Consider the following 19,722-nt stretch of genomic DNA (forward strand, 5'->3'; position numbering starts at 1 on the left):
ATATATTAAAATAGAAAACTGTTGTTTTAAATTGTAATAATATTTCACAATATTACTGTTTTTACTGTGTTTTTGATCAAATAAATATAGCCTTTGTGAGCTTAAATTTAAAAGACACAATTTTCCAATGTTTTACTGGTAATGTATATAAAAATGAATGATTTTGTCCCCCTCAATTATAACAGATTACAACTAAGAAACCCATTTAATCACTATGACATTACTTAAAATGATTTACGGACTGAGCATTTCAGAAGAAAAAAGCATCTGCTAAACAGTTTTACAGTCCTTTTACAGTCCTGCCTCATCCCTCTGGTCTGATCACTCCGTATTATTTTGCCCTGTAGGATGCTGGGAAGGCGTGATGAGGAGACGTCAGAGCCCATGATTGATATGACATACTCTCAGAGTGCGGATGAGCGCTCGGTGGTCGCTGTGCTGCAGAAGCTCTATTTGTGCGCTAGCGTGGAGTTCCTGTTGGCTGTGGCCGACTTTTTTGTGCAAGCCCTGCCCTCAAGTCCACCTACACAGAGAGAGAAAACCAATCAGCTGCCACTCAGATATGTCTCAGAGCCCAAAATCCAGAGTGAACCTAATGCAGGTATGAAAGAATGAGTAGTTGCATGCTAAATGTATGTAGATTAAGCAAAGCCACATTAAAAAATTTTAGATTTACACTAAAAAAGTGAATAACTTTTTGTCATTGAGGGTGTAAAATCAATTGACGTCCAAACATGTGATTAAGTTAGGTTAAGTGTGCCATTTTTGTGCCACCAGAAGCATCAAACAGAACTGCAAAAATAATGATTGTTTCTCGCAGTTCTGGAAATCCAGGAAATGTCAGGGAATTTGAAAAATGTGATTTTGAGTCCTAGAAAAGTCAACATTAACAAAAAATGAATGGTCATGGAAATAGTTACAGTCAGTATATATATTTTCCTGATCAGTTGTAAATTGATACTTCATCTATCATCAACACCAGCTCCGAGAACCAGACTGCGAGCAATTGTGGTGGACCCAGAGATTGTGTTTGTGGCTAACCTGATGAAGGCAGATGCTCCTGCGCTGGTGGCCTCATTCCAGTGTGATTTCAGCTTCCTGTCTGAAGACACGGGCCAGGCAATGAAGGCCAACATCAGAAGCCTCAAAGTGCTCGCCTGCCCCTTTATCAGGACGGAGGGTGACAAAGCTGAGACCACCGTATGCTTACTTGTTTTTCTGTTTTAAATCTATTTTTACAACAGGAATCAATTCTGATGCTTATATTGCGCTTTAAGAGGTGCAGTGAAAAATGTCTTGCAGGCTGTGTAATTGTTTAAATAACCTCCATTTCTAAGAGTATCTACACCACCTAGTGCATGCATTAACTACATACAGTAGAGTTTGCACCATCACTCAAGTGTCTGTTCTTCATTACCCATCCTATAAAGCTCCACAAAGAGACATTGTTTCCTGAAAAAGGCTTTTTCTGGTTGTAATGCGTCTAACCAGATCCATTTGTCATCCAAACAACCCTCAAACTTGTTTTTTTTTAGTGTTTGCAAGGCAGTATTATATCCCTCGGATTTGGGGTTCTTGGGGTTTGTTCCAATTCTCCTCAATTATACGCCATTAGTTTTGTTTCTTCTTCTACTGAAAAAAACATGTTTCCACGTAGTACATGCATTTAAAGTTTCCTTTGAAAATGCTCGTAAAGTGAGCACTTTATCATATTCGTTTGCTTGCAAATGCAAATGCAAATCTAAACTGTAACCCTGAAAATACAGACTGGATGAGTCTACGCGACCCAAGGATGTGCGTGTTTTACATACAGTATGCTAAAAGGTTTAAAGCTATTAATAACTACAACTGACGAGTGGCCAGCATTGAAGGTTACGTTTGTGCAATTACACGAAAACCGTGAAAGAGAAGTGGCATTGTGCCGAACATACACTGGCCGTGAAGGAGGGTGAAGCTGGTCAATTAGGTGGAGAAGAGCGCTGATGCATTGCTGTGAGAGTCTCTACAGACAGAAGTAATAATTGCAATTGTATGTAATGCTTTTCAAATCATGAATTTGTTTCACTGCAGGTGCTGAGACCATGCTCTGTTGAACTTGAGACCAAAATGCCAACCGATGCCCCATTAACTGGTTCAGTAACTGTAGAGGAGTTCATAGTGAAAGTGGGTGTTATCTGTTTGCCATATCAATATTTTGTGAAAGGAATATGTATTCCACCTTTTCAAACGTTCGGGGTTGGTAAGATTTTTTAATGGTTTTAAAAGAAGTCTCTTAAGCTCACCAAGGCTGCATTTATTTGATATAAATAATATATAAATATAAATAAATATATATATATATATACATATATATATATATATATATATATATATATATATATATATATATATATATATATATATATATATATATATATATATATATATATATATATATATATATATATATATATATATATATATATATATATATATATAAACAATTGTGCTGTTTAATTTGTGGTAATATTTTTTCCTTCAGGACTGAATAGAAATATAGAGGTACAAAAAGTACAGTTCAAGCTGAAAAAGTACAGCATTTATTTGAACTAGAAATCTATTGTAAATGTCTTTAAATTACTTTACTGTCACTTTTGATTTATATATTGCATCTTCGCTAATAAAAGTATTAATTTCTTTCTGAAAAAATCTTACTGATCTCAAACTTCTGAACTGTATTGTATTGTTATTTTCTGTGTAAATATGTACAATATTGTTCAAACATCTCATGTTTCACATATCCCAGGAAAACATGATCTAATCTGTGTTGAACTAACATGCTTTTTCTCTCTTAGATCTCTCCTATCATACTTAACACTGTCATTACCATCACGGCTGCCATGGCGCCCCAACCTAAAGAAGAGCCGTCACAGCAGACGTCAGGTGACCTAAACAGCCTCTGGTCTTTGATGAATGTGGCTAATGCAAACTACTGGTTCCTTGGTGTGGATACAGCCTCCGAGGTCACCGAGAGCTTCAAGGATGTGGACAGCAGTAAGGATGGAGAGAGCTTTGAGATGAAGGTGAAGGTGGTGCAGGTCACGCTGGAGTCAGGTTTGGGGCATCGGACTGTTCCCCTGCTGCTTGCAGAATCCTCATTCACCGGTACTGCTCAGAACTGGTCGTCATTGCTCAGTGTCTCTGCAGATATGACACTGGAGGTGAATTACTTCAATGAGACTCATGCAGTTTGGGAGCCACTGCTTGAGAGAGTGGACAACGGCAAACGGAGGTGGAACCTTAAATTAGATGTAAGTAGAATTGCATCTATTTTTTTCTCCCAGCTCCAACCCTGTCAGATATGTTGCGGGTTGTTCTGTTGGTGATTATTTGTTTGTGTTTCTGTGTGTAGATGAAGAATAACCCTGTTCGGGATAAAAGTCCAGTTCCTGGGGATGATTTTATTATGTTGCCAGACCCTCGCACAGCCATCACCATATGTTCCAAAGACACCATGAACATCACAGTGTCCAAGTGCTGCCTCACTGTCTTCATCAACCTGGCTAAGGTAATCCATTTTTGAATTACACCTGAATCTTTTTGTTTTTTTATTGATTAATTAATCTTTTTAATACGTTGGCTATTTTACATTTTCTTTTTAATGGTGTCAAATTGGCATATTAGAATGACTTCTGATGGACACTGAAAACTGAAGTAATGGCTGTAAAAAATTCAGCTTTGCGGTAACTCTTTATTTTAAGGACCAGTTCTCACTATTAACTAGTTATGCTTATTAGCATGCATATTATTAGCATATTGAATCTTTATTAGTAGTATTTTTTTCTGGACTGGACTATAAGTCGCATTTATTTAGACCCAAGAACCAAGAGAAAACATTACCGTCTACAGCCGCGAGAGGGCGCTCTATGTCTTTAGTGTAGACTACAGGAGCAGTGAGCAGCATAGAGCGCCCTCTCGCGGCTGTAGACGGTAATGTTTTCTCTTGGTTCATTTCTCTTGGTTCATGTCCAATTAATTTTGATAAATAAGTCGCACCTGACTATAAGTCGCAGGACCAGCCAAACTATGAAAAAAATTGTGACTTATAGTCGGGAAAATATCAATACTTATCAATGCTTAATTCTGCATGAGCATATTTTAGATCCCATAATCCTATCATACCTAGACCTAACAGCTAACTTAGTATTAATAAGCAGCAAATTAGGAGTTTATCGAGGCAAAAGTCATAGGTAATAAATAATTAGTTAGTAATAGTCTGTTAAGAATTGGTCCCTAAACTAAAGTTTGGCCAGCTTTATCATCAGAGGAATAAGAAGGTTATTTTAGTTTTTATTAATGTGTTTTTGATCAAATAAATGCAGCCTTGGTGAGCATAAGAGACTTTTAAAAAAGCCTCATCAGCCTCAAACCTTTGAATGGTAATATATGCTACACGTCTAAAAATTACATTTCTCTCTCGTCAGGCGTTCTCAGAGAGCACAGCCTCCACGTTTGACCATTCTCTGAAGGAGAAATCTCCCTACACCATCCGCAATGCATTAGGCATTCCTCTCATTGTTCAGCACAGTGCTAACCTGCGTTTGACTGGCTCGTCCTCGCTGGGTAAACTGCATGAATTGGCCGTGGATAAAAGTGTGGATTTCGAACATTCATCCTTTGAGCGTTCATCACCACTGTCTGCCCTGCAGAGGCAGGAAAGCTGCTTATTCAATCTCAGCATAGGTCAGTAACACGGACAACATACACCTCGTAAACTCTACAAATGCCTTGGGTAATGCCTCACCTAAACCTACCTAGACAGCATTTTTTGGGCATAATATGTTCTTAGAAAGTTCAAGCAGGTCTTTAATCCCCAAAAATGCTGTCTTGGCAGGTCACTCTTAAAGTCTTTAACTAATCTAAATTCCTATACAAAAATAAAAGAAGTCAGATCTGGTTGTTCTATTTGTTAAATTACCTTTATATATTTTTGATGTTATCCTATAATATTTCAGCTATAGTCTAATCATATTTAGGTCATGGATTATAGGTAAATTCATAAATGTCCCCTGTGCAGTTCCCTCAGGTTACAGTGAGATTCCAAATATCCCGTTGGGTAAGCCTGGCCGTAGACTCTATAATATCAGAGGACCCATGCAACGGGATGCTGTGTCTGTTCTGCTTCAGATCGATGCCAGCGAGGGCAACAAGGTCATCACAGTACGGTCCCCCCTACAGGTTTGTCTGCTCGCTTTAACTACAGAGTGCATGCATCTGTTTACTTGTCTGGATAAAGAAATCATTAGTGAAAATGACCCTGTCAAAATCCCTGTGACATTGATTTCTTTTTTATGTGTTAACAGATTAAAAACCATTTCTCGGTGCCTTTTGCCATTCTGAAGTATTCTTCTGAACTTGGAGGGATGGTGAATGTAGGGGTTGCCGAGCCTGAGAAGGAGTGTCATGTTCCTCTAGAAGCTTACAGGTATAAATGGGGGAAAAGTGTAATTGGTTACTTCATTTTAGTGAATTTTGCATTCATATAAGTCAAATTTCGTGAGGAGCAACTTTAAAGACTATTCAGTCACTATATCAGAGGTGTCGAACTTAAAGTTTTTCAACCTAGGCATGCACATGTGGAGCACATGATGAACAATAGTCTAGAATCAACTTTATGCTTTGTTATGAATTAATTTCATATGAACTAATCCAAACGGAAACACTTGCTAGTTGCTTATTTAATGCACCGGTGGGCTTTAGATAACGTCTACATTATATGAAATTGCTAATTGGAGAATATAAATTAAACACAAACACAAAAACACATTCTTTAGATTTTTTCCACATAACTGCTCTTGGTTGGATAACTGTAGCTTTAATTTGCCATCTTAGAGTGAATATGAATACAAAGCTAAAAATGGTCCAAAATAAATACATTAAAGAATTCTGCTACTCTGTCCTGCTGTAACTGGAAATATATATATATAGATTTCTTTTCTTTGCAGGCAGTGTGTTTTTATTGGTTTTGTGCTTTATGATGTAACTTTCTGTGCTCTGTGTATTACTTCAGGAGTCAGTTGTTCTTGCTGCCTGTCGGTCCTTTAGAACATCTGTATGGTGCGTCCACCACATGCATCGCATGGAAGGAGCAGGTGCACGTGAGCTTAGAGGTGCAAGCAGTGCTGCAGTGTCCCGCGACAGAGAGCAGCTTTCTGCCACTGGTGGTGAACACACTGGCAGTGCCTGATGACCTCAGCCACATCGGCAGCCATGAGGAAGGGGACTGGGACCCTGCTTACGTCATCCACCTGCACCCAGCTGTCACTCTCAAAAACCTGCTACCTTACTCAATACGTTACCTGCTGGAGGTGCAGAACATTGCTGTTTTGATACACAGATGCCTCAGCACATTTGGGATACACATTTTGCGGCTTGTTGACACTTTTTATGTTTTTGAAGGAAGGCTGCATCAATTTAATTAAAAAATACAGTAAAAAAACAGTAATATGGTGAAATATTGTTACAATTAGAAATAACTGTTTTCTATTTTTATTCTTCAGTGTCACATAATTCTTCAGAAATCATTCTATTAATTTACTCAACAAATACATATGCATGTAATAAAAAAAAAAAAAAAAATATATAATGCATCCTTGCTGAATAAAAGTCTAAAAAAATCATACTCATCCAAACATTTGTATATGACACATTTGTATTGATTTTAAAATCAGTGTAATATTAGCCAGCAGTCGTTTATTAAAAACGCATCTCATCTCCCACAGGGTTCGGCCGACTTCTCCGAGCTTCAGGAGGGCAGTTCTGCGGATGTGCTAAATTCGAATGTTGGCGGTGAATTAATGAAGCTTGTTTTGATCAAGTACCACGGTCGCAACTGGAATGGAAATATGAGGATTAGCAAAGAAATGCCTGAGTTCTTGTCCATCAGCTTCACCTGCGACACACAAGAAGGACTGACCGTGGACCTGTGTGTGCATGTGTCTCGAGTGAATGGCAAAATGGTCCTCTCCGTTTACAGTCCATACTGGATCATCAATAAAACGTCCCGTGTGCTGCAGTATCGTGCAGAAGATACATATGTGAAACACCCATCTGACTTCAGAGACGTCATTCTGTTCTCCTTCAAAAAGAAGAATTTCTTCAACAAGAATAAGGTTGGATTGGGCTAAGGTTTGATGGATATGCCTATACAGCTATATAAGCCATATATCTAAAACAATTAAATCATGAATGTCAACATGAACCTTAATGTGTTTGGGCTGTAATGTTCAGAAAGCCAATGTTTTACTCCACTGTTTTAGATTTTGGTGCGAAATGTTCTGGAAGTACTTGTACTTGAATGTACATGCTGCTCTTCCTTTTAGTTGCAGCTCTGTGTGTCCACCAGCTCATGGTCCAATGGCTTCTCGCTGGACACCGTTGGTAGCTACGGATGTGTGCGTTGTCCAAACAAAAGCGGGGACTACTTGGTAAATGCTTTGAACATTTAATGAAATAAGAGCAGAGATGCACTCTGAGAGTGATTACATTTGTCTAGAATCTGTTTTGATGTCCAGGTTGGGGTTAGCATCCAGATGAGCAGCTTTAATCTGACACGTATTGTTACCATGAGTCCTTTCTACACGCTAGTCAATAAGTCCTCGTTTGAGCTGGAGGTTGGAGAGGTGCAAAACAACAACGGTTTCAGCTGCAAGTGGCACTACATCACCTCCACAGAGGTCAGTGCTGAATCCGTCTTTTATTAAAGGCTGAAGTATCCCTACACCATGTGTGTGTTTAGCGTATGTTTGTGTGTGTTACAGTGTTTGCCTTTTTGGCCTGAGGCCAGCACAGGGAAGCTGTGTGTACGGGTTGTGGGATCTGAATCTAGCTCCAAATCGTTCTTCTTCAACAAGCAGGACAACGGAACTCTGCTGCGCATGGAACAGGTGAACATGATCTGCCTGGAAACATGATGCTAAATATACTTTATCAAACCATACTGATCGCTTAATTCTAATCTTGGTTCCCATCAGTATGGTGGCGTGATAGTGGATGTGAATATTGCAGACCACTCCACTGTCATCAGCTTCGCTGATTACTATGATGGAGCTGCACCTGCATTGGTTTTGAATCACACAACTGCAGCCACTGTCAACTTCAGACAGAGGTCAGTACCTCTCCAGTATTTCACTTCATATATACTTGATGAATGAAAAGTCTGAATATGTCTGATTAGAAAGTCCCTGCAAAAACATTTCTGTGGTTGTCACGATACCCATGTTTCAGTAGTTAATAGTATCAATACCATAATTAATACGCAAATCTTTTTTACTAGTTATGATACCATAACAAAAACTAATTGTTATTAAAAAACATAATTACATGAGAACAATGTTTACTTACATGAGAAATACTTGAAGACTACATTGCATTGTTTATTAAGTCAGTAGGAAAATAAAGACGAAAGAAAGAAATTCCACACAAAATAAATTAATAATAACAAATAAAATACATTACAGTTCAAAAGTTTGGGGTAAATAAGATTTTTTTTTATTATCAATTAATACATTTATTATTATTTGTCCAAGCATGGCAAAAAAAGGTTACTAGAAACATAAATAAATTGTTTGATTTTTTTACTTTTTTTTTTTTTTTCATCAAATAATCCTAAAAAAAAAATATATATATATATATATATATATATATATATATATATATATATATGTATATATGTATATATATATATATATATATATATATATATATATATATATATATATATATATATATATATATATATATATATATATATCACTGTTTCCACACAAACAGTACAACTGTTTTCAACATTGATAATAATAAGAAATGTTTCCTGAGCACATTAGAACGATTTCTGAAGGATCATGTGAAATGATATACAGTACTAGAGTGGACTAAAAATTCAACTTTGCCATCATAGGAATACATTAAATTTGAAATTATATTAAAATATATTTTAGTAAGCCCAAATTTAAAAAGTCTAATTTGCAGATTCAGTACAGTATTTTTACACTTCTTTGGCTGTTTTCATGCATTCAGACAAAGTGCCTTTGACCATTCAGAAGCACACCTGTATGATTATCAGGCACAAATGCTCCTTTTTATCAACTGTGGTACCAAAATAATGGTACTTTTGACTGTGTCTCTGTGCTTGTGCAGAGGCTGTGAGGAGTCTTGGGCACTGAGACCAGGTGAAGCTCAGCGTTTTGCATGGGATGATCCAGCAGGGGAGCGGAAGCTTTGCTGGAGCTGTGATGACCACAGCGGAGAACTGGACCTTGTAAAGGTTAGAGAGAAATCCTGGGTTAGTGAATCTCGTGATCTGCTAATATTACTGGTCATGTCATTGCCATGTTGTTTTCTTTAGGACGAATGTGGGCAGTTTGCTTACAGCAGCTTAGTTCAGATATACTGGGTGTCTTTCCTGGACGGCCGACAGCGGGTGCTGATCTTCACTGAGGATGTTGGCATAGTCTCAAAAGCACAGCAGGCAGAGGCTCTGGAGCAGTCCCAGCAAGAAGTCAACATTTCATTAAAGAACCTGGGCCTGTCACTCATCAACAATGACATCAGGCAGGAGATCGCATACGTTGGCATCACCAGGTGACTAAACCCACACACAGCAGCCGTAAAATGAATCATTCAGAATGATTATGGACTTTTAAAGGGGAACATAAATGCCACTCTTGTAATTGTTGATGGTTAAGAACTGTGTTTTTAAGTTCTGGTGTGGTTTGGGAGATGAGACCAAAGAACCGCTGGAAGTCCTTTAACCACAAGAACATTGGACTGCTGGAGAAAGCCTACCAGGACCATATCAACAGCAAGAGTGAACCAGGCTGGACTAGACTAGAAACTGGCCTAGAGGTAATAAAGGATTTTACTGAAATAAAGTTTGATTAGTAAGATCATTATGATGCTGAGACATTACCGTCTTCTCTTTTTTGTTTTTGTTATAACAGGTGAACTTTGGAAGATTTCCCATGGTGATGAGACAGCCATTTTCCAGCCCTATCAGGAGAAACTTCCTGCCTGGCATTCGTATTGAGTTGAAACAGTCGCCTCACCAGAGGAGTTTACGTGCACAGCTCTATTGGCTACAGGTAACGCCCACACACAATGTACCTGTTGAATATCACACTTCCATCATTTTTGGCATTTGTTCAATTGTTATGTGCACCATTCCAGGTGGATAATCAGCTTCCGGGAGCTATATTTCCTACCGTGTTTCATCCTGTTCCTCTTCCAAAATCTATTGTTCAAGACTCAGGTACGAGCACCAGTTAGCATATGAAGGCTTCATTTAGGCTAATTCGCTTCTGAGTGCACATTTAGAGTGAGTGGACATGAACACACCATATCTTACCGTTTATCCTTAGAGCCGAAGCCGTTTATCGACGTTAGCATCATCACAAGGTTTAATGAGCACAGCCAAGTCATGCAGTTTAAGTAAGTGATGGCACAGTTATTTTATAGTTTTGATGACTTTTATTTTTGATGATTGTTGTTTTAATTTGAGAAATATAGTAGAGTAATGAATAAGTAGATCCAGCCTTTGACTGGCATTGGTTGTTTTTGTGTAGGTACTTTATGGCATTAGTGCAGGAGATGGCAGTGAAGATCGATCAAGGCTTCTTGGGAGCAATCCTCGCCTTATTTACCCCAGCTACCGACTCCCAGGATAGTAAAGAAAAGGTAACTACTGCTTTTTTCTGACATGTGTTTTTGTCAGTCACATTTTTTTACTAATAAAATAATCCATAATGATTGCAGTACCAACCACTTCCTCCATAATTACTTTCTTTTGTTCTTGTGTGGTAATATGGTGTGGCTTTATGTAATGTGACTGAAGAGGGGACTGGAGACATGAGTTTGTGTTTCTCTCTGCTTCAGAATAAGCTGATAGAGAAGGATCTGGAGGCGCTGCAGGCTCAGCTGATGGAGAGCTCCATGACAGACACCTCAGGCCTGAGCTTCTTTGAGCATTTCCACATCTCTCCTATTAAAGTAATGAACCAGCACCACTGTCCACTCCAGCACATGTTCTCTTCAGGCTCACTTGTCACAGAAATCTCAGATAAGACCTGCTCTCTAGTTTCAGTTTCTCACATGCATTATAGCATGGCAGGACTGTTACACACAGTGCACTACCATTCAGTACATTGGGGTCGATAAAATGTTTCTCAACATAGTCATTTATTTGTCAAATATACAGAAAAACAGTATTATTGAGATGTTGAATAACATTGAATTTAAATAATTGTTTGACAAAAAATGATGACAAAGCTGAATTTTCAGCAGCCATTACTCCAGTCTTCAGTGTCACATGATCCTTAAGAAATGTCTTAATTATTTTCTTATTATTGTACATCCTGAAAAACTGTGATCTTTGATTTTTTGATTTAATAGAAGGTTCAAAAGAACCAGGTTTATTTATAATAGAAATCTTAAATGCGTTTATTCTTTTGTAGTAATGTCAAATGATTGATAAATTGCTCAAGGATTTCCTTGACAGGTAGCCACATCAAACTGTAAAATGAGAGGTAATAGTTTATGACTGTGTGTGTTCATGTAGCTGCACCTGAGTCTGTCTCTGGGCTCCAGCGGAGATGAATCTGAGCAGGGTGATATGGTTGCAATCCAGTCCGTCAACCTCCTGCTCAAAAGCATTGGTGCCACACTAACTGATGTAGATGATCTGATTTTCAAGTAAGACTTTGAGCTGTGCATGCACCCTAATAATGTCTTCCACATTAGCGTCGACTGACATCCTTTTGTCTCACTCTTTGTTACAGACTGGCTTACTTTGAGGTGAAATATCAGTTCTACCGACGAGAGAAACTAATGTGGACGGTGATCAGACACTACTCTGAACAAGTGGGTGATCTAAATACACCCTCGTGCAATGTCAGAGTTCATTACATGAGCAAACGCTCTCCAACACAATTACATTTCCACTTGAAATCATTGTACCAGAAGGATGTTCAGAGTCTGTTTCTCTCCTCATAGTTCCTAACGCAGATGTACGTGCTGGTTTTGGGTCTGGATGTTCTTGGAAATCCATTCGGACTGATCCGAGGTTTATCAGAAGGAGTGGAGGCTTTCTTCTACGAGCCCATCCAGGTCTGACACATGCTGTTCATCTATCTATCTGTTCAGGCCACATCATTTCATTCACTACAGATGTGAGTGTGTTGTCTTTCAAATGACAGACACAAGTACAGCTTTGACTACATAGAAAAGAGTGTGTCAGATATGATACCACAGGAATTTTAGGAAAAATGTAAATGTCAGTCACCACTGTAATGCATGTAATGCTGTATTATGGCCACTAAAGTGACCATTAAATCATTTAATCCTTAAATTAAACAAAACCATTTTATTAAGATATTCTTAGAGTGGGAACTGATATTTGCATGTATTCTAATATATGCAGCCTGCTGTATTATTAATTAAATGTATATATATATTATTTATTTATATAACTTTAATATATTTTTTATATATTAAAAGCTTTTTGTCCTGTGGTTCTACAGTTCGATTTAAAAAATCTTCTACATTTCTGACAGTTCTTTCATGTGTCAGGTTTTACAAGGTTATCATGTTGTGATTTGTGTGGATTGATAACATTTGTTTGTGTGTGTGTGTGTAGGGGGCTGTTCAAGGACCCGAGGAATTTGCAGAAGGTTTTGTTATCGGTGTTCGAAGTTTACTGGGCCACACCGTGGGTAAGACTCCCTGCTTTCCTGCTTTTCTCTCTCAAACCCACATACAGTATACACACAGAGGATCCTTAATGCACATGATTATTTTCGACATTATCTTTCTAGGGGGCGCAGCGGGCATGGTGTCTCGTATAACAGGCACAGTAGGAAAAGGATTGGCTGCCATCACTATGGACAAAGAGTATCAGCAGAAACGGAGGGAGGAGATGAACAGACCCACTAAAGACTTTGGAGAGAGTCTGGCTAAAGGTGGAAAGGGTTTCCTGAAGGTACACAAATAGAAAAGAATCCAAGACGACATCAAAGCATTTGGCTTTCCATTTTATGCATTATAGATAATAGCACTCCATTGTTTGTTAGCATGAACTGACTTCTGTCATTCCTCTGTTCTCCTTCAGGGAGTGGTTGGTGGAGTAACAGGAATTGTGACTAAACCAGTGGAAGGTATGGCTGTTTACTGCTCATGCAACGCTCACTTGGATAACTTTGATCTTTTGTGTATTCAGTAATGCCAAAAATGATTGGGAGTTGAAAATGCACAAATACATATAACTCCGACCTTCACAGTGATGCATAATATATTGTCATTGGTTTAGGGGCGAAGAAAGAGGGGGCTGCAGGCTTCTTCAAGGGCGTTGGGAAAGGCCTGGTTGGAGTGGTGGCCAGACCTACAGGGGGCATCATAGACATGGCAAGCAGTACTTTTCAGGGCATTCAAAGGTGAGACAGATGCAGATGAATATTATATCTACATCCACACATATCAACACAGACTCACACATTCGGACAGCCATGTACACATATACCACCGCTCCAATGTTTTGGGTTAGTAAGGTTTTTTTTTTTTACCTATACTGGCATATTAAGCAAAGACACATTAAATATATTTCAAATAGAGCTATTTTTAATTTTTATATTTCACAATATTACTGCTTCTGATCAAGTAAATGCTGCCTTGTTTAGCATAAGAGACTTTTTATTAAAAAACAAAACAAAAAAGAAAATCTTACTGACCTCAAACATTTAAGCGCATAATTATTTCTTCTAAATGATTTTTGTTTAAGCTACATTTTGAGCCCAAATCTTGTATGTGGTCATAATAATACCACAAGTGGTTTTACGAGGGCACACGTTTAGTCATTTTTGCAGAGTAGAAATCTTGTCATTCGTACTGATGTGCACTTTACATACACATTTTGGAAAAGAAAATTAGATTAATGATATCCATTAATTTTCTAATATACTGTCAGCTGTCAACTGAGTGTCGGTGTCCTAATTCGTGTCTATGTTGTCTGTTTTTTTTTTCTCACATTGTGTTGCTTTTGTTTTTCTGTGTGTCAACTAATTTTGTGACTCTTTCTTTCATGTTTTTTCATAAGTTAATTCCTGGATGTGTTTGTTCTTTTTAGTTCAGTGAGTATTTGGAAGCTCATGCGTGTAAATGTGTACAAATGTGCAGGACTGAATGACTGAAGTGTGAATGTATGTTACCCAAAGACATGACGGTGAATGATCCCTCTGCATTCACTCAGTAGGGTTTGCTTGTTTTCTTGGGTCTAACAAAAGTGAATTTTGCAGCATGAAAGAATTTTCAATCTACAGGGAATGAATGGTTGAAAGGTAAGCATTGCATCATGGGAAGCAAAGGATGTGAGCTGTAGCGCAGAGCATTCTGCCATAATCTACAGTTCAAGAATCCCCTTATAACTGGAGTAATTAACATGTGCCTATTTCCCATCATTGTTACATTTGCTTCTGATCTCCACACCCCTTTCACTGGTGCATTTTGGGGAATGGAAAGTCTGATGAGCAGAGCACAGTACAAATTAAGTACAGATAAGCACATATACTCATGTAATATGCTCCTTTGAAACCAAAGGTTCAAATGGTGTGTGATGTCTTTATAATCATAGTTAAAGGAATAGTTCAAACAAATAAAAATGGTCATTTACTCACCTTCAACCTGTTTGAAATTCATTCTTCTGTGGAACATAAAATAAGTTATTTTAAAAAAATGTTCCGTGGACCCTTTGTAAGTGACGACGAGTTATAATTAACATCATAAATCTAGTAAAGCATATATACTTTTGCTTCATTTCACGTCTGACCAGTGAAATCAGTCTCTTTATATTTTTTCTTCTTTTATAAAGTCGGAGAAATGCTATCATGCATAGTTTTTTCTTCTTTAGCTATTGGAGCAAATGGAAATTCAAAAATGATATTTGTGGTTGTGTCAGTTTGCCGCTGTTTTCGAAATTGACCAAACTTTTTCGACTTCTGCTGTTGACACCTGCAGTGACACCTAATGTGAAAAGGATCTATTGAGTTTCATTATATGGACAAATTCATCTTTTGTGTTCAACAGAAGGAAGAATGTTACATGGGGTTGTGTAAATGAGGTTAATTGTGGGTGAACTTTGGATAATGTCCCTCTTTCTGACTGCTCTGCTTGTCAGACCAAGTCCTCTGCATGAGCTCACTGCGCTGGACTCTATGATACAGCACTGCCTAGTGTGACCATGCCCTCTCCAACCAATAGCAAAAGAAGCATTATGATTTCAAAGGCAGTCGATGACCAGGCTAACCAAACACATTGTGCACCCACGCCTTTAATTCTGCCCTGGAAAAATTAATTGGCCAGTCTGTGGTGTTCCTGCCCCTGGCTTTTTCATGCCAAACCTTTCACGACTCGAACAATGATGCCCCCAACAACCCCTCCAGTGATTCTCTAGCATATATGCACTCAATCATCACCATTCATTCTGCTCTCCATCTTATACACTTGAATCGATCTGCTCTGTCTGTATGAACTAATCATATTGCTTTTCCATGCTCCCACTGTAGAAGTAACCAAAGGTGAGAGAGGGCTCAGGAATCGAGACACTGCACGCAATAGCACAAAGAAACTTTGTAGTTTGATGATTTTTAAATGACTCTTGAGATGAATTGTATTTGTTCGAGGCTGTTCGGGCATGAACTTCATTGGAGTAGATTTTGTTCACTACCTGTTGTTAAGAATGACTCACCCATTGCCCACACATTTTATATGAACAAAAAACACCAGATCCCAGGATGTTATCTTTGTGAGAGTTATGTAACATGCTGCTGATGATTTGATTTGCAGAGTGGCCGAATCGACTGAAGAGGTGACTAAATTAAGGCCGGTGCGTCTCATACAAGAGGATGGCATCATACGGCCCTACGACCACCATGAGTCGGAGGGCTATGACCTCTTTCAGGTGAGGTCACCTGTCGACCCCACTGACCAGACTACTAGACCCTGATGAGATGGATTTTAATCAGCATAACCCTCCGTTTTGATTTACAACCACTAACTACTAACAGCCAAATTGTTTTGAAGGACTGGAGTCAGTTTGACAAATGAAGGCAAAACCATTGTTTTTTTTTCATGAACTGGTCAATTTCAAGATTTTGGACTATTTTGCTTCCATAGCATTGTCATATTTCAGACTATTCCTCATGCACTGAGCAATAAAGATCCACTTCTGTGAAGAAGGACTTACTGTTATGGGGATTAGCCAATCAGCGGCTTCGTTTCGGGGTCACAGAGAGAACACAGTTTTAGCGCTAACAGTTTTAGTTTCGTTTTGAGTTGGTTGTGAGATTGGCCGGTAAACGCATTGTAGAATTTACTGAGGTGAATAGATGTCTTCCATGTCAATATCTGTGCATGTGTGCGTTCAGGGACATGTGAGTACCCTGATCTAAATGTTTACGCATGTGTATTTCGGTGCCTTGGGTTGTTAAGAGTTTATTCTGAGATACTCTATTGAAATGCAGTATGTTAGCATAAAGTTCGCTAGCATTATGTTAATGCCTATTAATATTATTTTTATATTAATATTGTGTTTATATGTGTTCTCACTTTATAGTTATTAGCTGAGTGTAATTATGGTTGAGAAGTAGAGACATAGGTTTTTTGGTTTGATAGTAGTGATAACTAGCAGTATGAAGACAGTTCTTTAAGGCAATAAGAAGATAATGTTTTTATCTGGTATTTTATTTTGGTTATTTGATATGTATAAGCAGCTAATGCTACTTAAAGGGAAATGTATAATAATTACAAGTTATTACCTTTGCTAATTGAATCATGTCAGCACTGTTGTTTATTTGTATTCTGATATTTTCTTTCTTTTATTGTTTATTGTAGAACCACACACACCTACTGTACGTACATGAAGACAGATAATCCTCTGCTGAGTGTCAATAAAACCATCGAAGAGATTTACAGCATCCAATTGCATTCTTATCGATGCACCACAGTGGTCACTTGTCCCCAACTAGCTACAGTTACAGTCCTAGCTATCAAGTCGTCATTACAAAATTGGTCCTTCGAGCCGGATCAGTTTGTGACCGCTGTGCGTGAGGATGTTCCCATATCCGAGAGAGGAGGCAACGCCACTTACTGATACCCGCCCGAGACGTCAGATACGTCCGCCAGCCTGGTTTGCTGATTATGAAGTCTCCCTGCCTGTTGTGGAGAGACCCTCCCCGGCTGCAGCACTCTCCTCACAGCCCCACCATCAGATGCAGGAGCCTTACTATGGTGGTGACAGGATCGATCAGCTGTTAACATGCACCTCCCAGCTTTATGATCAGTGGAATCAGACTGGTGCTCGCCCTAAGTATCCCAGAGATTCAGCGTTCTCAGGACCCCATTATCAGAGCACCCCAGACCCACTGTCTCACAGAGTAAACTCAGGGGCTTCACCTGAAATATTAGATGAGCTGCAAAAGATTAGGGAGGATAACCGAAGACTTCAACTTATCATAATGGAGATGCAAACACAGCTTAGTTCAAGAAGAGGCCCAGATCCATCACAACACACTGCGCTTTCCCCCGAGGAGTACAGCCCGCACGCGCAGTCGGGAGTGCTCGCTTCATCCATTAGCTCACCAAGGCCCACAACACAAGTTACGGTCCATAACACATTAGCACCTGTCCAGGTACCCAGTGAAGTAGAAGTGGACGATGAAGACTGGCCCCTTCCCCCCCCTCCAGTGGCAGATGATGAGGAGAAGCCACAGCTATCCACTACCACACTGTCCACAGAGTTAGTAGCAGAACTAATGACATGCCTTAAGAAGATGGGGATCACTCAAGATCAGCTTCCTGGAATGCCGGCATTTGGCAATGATAATCGGGTTGCATCAGGTCAGATGGGGAGGTCACACCAACCAACGGATCCACAAGTCCGTCCACAGATATCACCCCCTTTAGTTCCTCATGAGCCAGGCGTAGCTAATGAAACGAGACACGAGGACTCTCACACTCGCCGAGCAACAGAGTACATATATCGGGGTCCTCAACCCACCATCCCAGACTTTAATAGAGGGGACCCTCGTGAGTTTGCTAGGCTGAAGACCTCCCTGGAAAATCTACTCCCCCATGATGCTACGGAGAGGTTTAAATATCAGATTTTAGTTGATCATCTCAAATTTGAAGAAGCGCTCCTTATCGCAGATTCATACACCAACTCTACACAACCCTACACTGACACTATGGCCTCATTAACAGAGCATTATGGGCAACCTCACCAGCTAGCATTAAGGCGCATCGCAGACCTGATGGAGGCGCCTAACATTCGTAGTCAGGACATCACTGCCTTTAAAGGATTTGCTCTCAGGGTGAGAGCCTTGGTTGGCATGCTCGACCAGCTTGGAGAGAAAGGTCATATTGAGCTTCAGTGTGGGTCTCATGTCACTAGGCTTATGTCCAAGCTTCCACAAGATCTGCGGTCTGGGTTTATGAGATACCTACATCCCCTCAGCATCCGTGTCCCTACGCTATTAGACTTCGCCCGCTGGCTGGAGTTTGAGCTGCAGATTCAGGAGTATGGATATGAGTCCCGACCCCAAGAGAACCCAGACAGTAAGAGGGATAGACGGAAGGACTCGAAGTTTGGCAGGCTAACCACAGTCCTCCATGGAGCTGAACAATCTTCTAGTTGCCCGACTGTCCCAGTATTCTCATCTACCAGTGCCAATCCACAAGGCAAAGTCGCCCTACCCTGCCCATACTGTACCGACGCCCTGCATTATCTGAACCAGTGCACTAACTTCAGCCGGTTAACCACTGAGCAGCGGAGAGACTGGGTTAAGAAAAACAGGCGGTGCTGGCGTTGTGGTCGTTGTCACCAGGCCGCACAGTGCAAACTTAAGGCCAGGTGCAAGAATTGTAATGGCAGACATCTGGAAGCTCTCCATGACCTTAACTTTAGACCAGCCATAGTGACACCAGCCACAGAGAACACATCATGCTTAGTGAGTACTGCTAATGAAGTTCTCTATCTTGATAGGCCGTCTGGCAGCAGTCAGGTGCTCCTAAAGGTGACAAAGGTTGTGCTACACAATGGACAGCATGCCATGGAGACCTACGCGATACTGGATGATGGGTCAGAGCGCACGATGCTACTTCCAGCCGCCGCTAAGGAGCTTAAACTTAAAGGGGAGTCAGAGAACCTTGCTTTAAGGACGGTGCGCCAGGATCTTAGGGTTCTACAAGGAATGTCGGTCTCATTCTCAATTTCTCCTGCTAGGCACCCCCAAAAGACTTACAAGATCCGGAGAGCCTTTACTGCTGATCAATTGGGCCTTGCAGAGCATTCACAACCGGTGAAGACTCTTCAGCGCAAATATAAGCACCTGAGGGGACTTCCTTTGCAAACACTGGAATGCGTTCACCCCATGGTCCTCATTGGGTCAGACTATACGCACCTGATCACCCCAGTAGAGCCGGTTCGTATGGGTCCACCTGGCGGACCAGCTGCTGTAAAGACCAAGTTGGGCTGGACTATTCAGGGCCCAACCAAGATCATCCGACAGCATCTTCAGCCGCAGCAGTGTCTGCATATATCCACACAGTCACCCTCTGCAGAGCTCCTTTATCACGTGGAGAAACTATGGAAAATGGATGTACTGCCGTTCAGGAGTGAGAAGGTAGTGGTCCGCTCAAAGC

The 19,722-nt window shown here is 39.9% G+C and overlaps 1 protein-coding gene across 10 annotated transcripts in view; it reads left to right on the top strand.

Annotated features, from left to right (window-relative positions):
- Positions 1-19,722, top strand: part of LOC128016991 (intermembrane lipid transfer protein VPS13C) — a 52,462-nt gene that overhangs the window by 25,631 nt on the left and 7,109 nt on the right. For 8 of the 10 annotated variants that reach the window (XM_052602014.1, XM_052602016.1, XM_052602015.1 and 5 more), the window contains 30 exons: positions 348-601; positions 983-1,200; positions 2,071-2,163; positions 2,835-3,290; positions 3,392-3,547; positions 4,464-4,722; positions 5,057-5,217; positions 5,343-5,464; positions 6,050-6,347; positions 6,762-7,151; positions 7,362-7,466; positions 7,554-7,715; positions 7,800-7,925; positions 8,013-8,146; positions 9,178-9,304; positions 9,386-9,621; positions 9,741-9,885; positions 9,981-10,121; positions 10,207-10,288; positions 10,398-10,467; positions 10,602-10,713; positions 10,912-11,025; positions 11,594-11,727; positions 11,814-11,895; positions 12,028-12,141; positions 12,671-12,746; positions 12,849-13,012; positions 13,142-13,187; positions 13,340-13,463; positions 15,868-15,982. In XM_052602014.1, coding sequence (XP_052457974.1) covers positions 348-601; positions 983-1,200; positions 2,071-2,163; positions 2,835-3,290; positions 3,392-3,547; positions 4,464-4,722; positions 5,057-5,217; positions 5,343-5,464; positions 6,050-6,347; positions 6,762-7,151; positions 7,362-7,466; positions 7,554-7,715; positions 7,800-7,925; positions 8,013-8,146; positions 9,178-9,304; positions 9,386-9,621; positions 9,741-9,885; positions 9,981-10,121; positions 10,207-10,288; positions 10,398-10,467; positions 10,602-10,713; positions 10,912-11,025; positions 11,594-11,727; positions 11,814-11,895; positions 12,028-12,141; positions 12,671-12,746; positions 12,849-13,012; positions 13,142-13,187; positions 13,340-13,463; positions 15,868-15,982 — 4,816 coding nt within the window. Of the gene's footprint in view, positions 1-347; positions 602-982; positions 1,201-2,070; positions 2,164-2,834; positions 3,291-3,391; positions 3,548-4,463; positions 4,723-5,056; positions 5,218-5,342; positions 5,465-6,049; positions 6,348-6,761; positions 7,152-7,361; positions 7,467-7,553; positions 7,716-7,799; positions 7,926-8,012; positions 8,147-9,177; positions 9,305-9,385; positions 9,622-9,740; positions 9,886-9,980; positions 10,122-10,206; positions 10,289-10,397; positions 10,468-10,601; positions 10,714-10,911; positions 11,026-11,593; positions 11,728-11,813; positions 11,896-12,027; positions 12,142-12,670; positions 12,747-12,848; positions 13,013-13,141; positions 13,188-13,339; positions 13,464-15,867; positions 16,455-16,914; positions 16,989-19,722 lie in introns of those variants that run through there. The other 2 variants (XR_008184340.1, XM_052602021.1) reach the window with 2 other exon arrangements.

Source organism: Carassius gibelio, chromosome A7 (assembly GCF_023724105.1).
Source record: "Carassius gibelio isolate Cgi1373 ecotype wild population from Czech Republic chromosome A7, carGib1.2-hapl.c, whole genome shotgun sequence".
Classification (NCBI taxonomy): Eukaryota; Metazoa; Chordata; class Actinopteri; order Cypriniformes; family Cyprinidae; genus Carassius; species Carassius gibelio.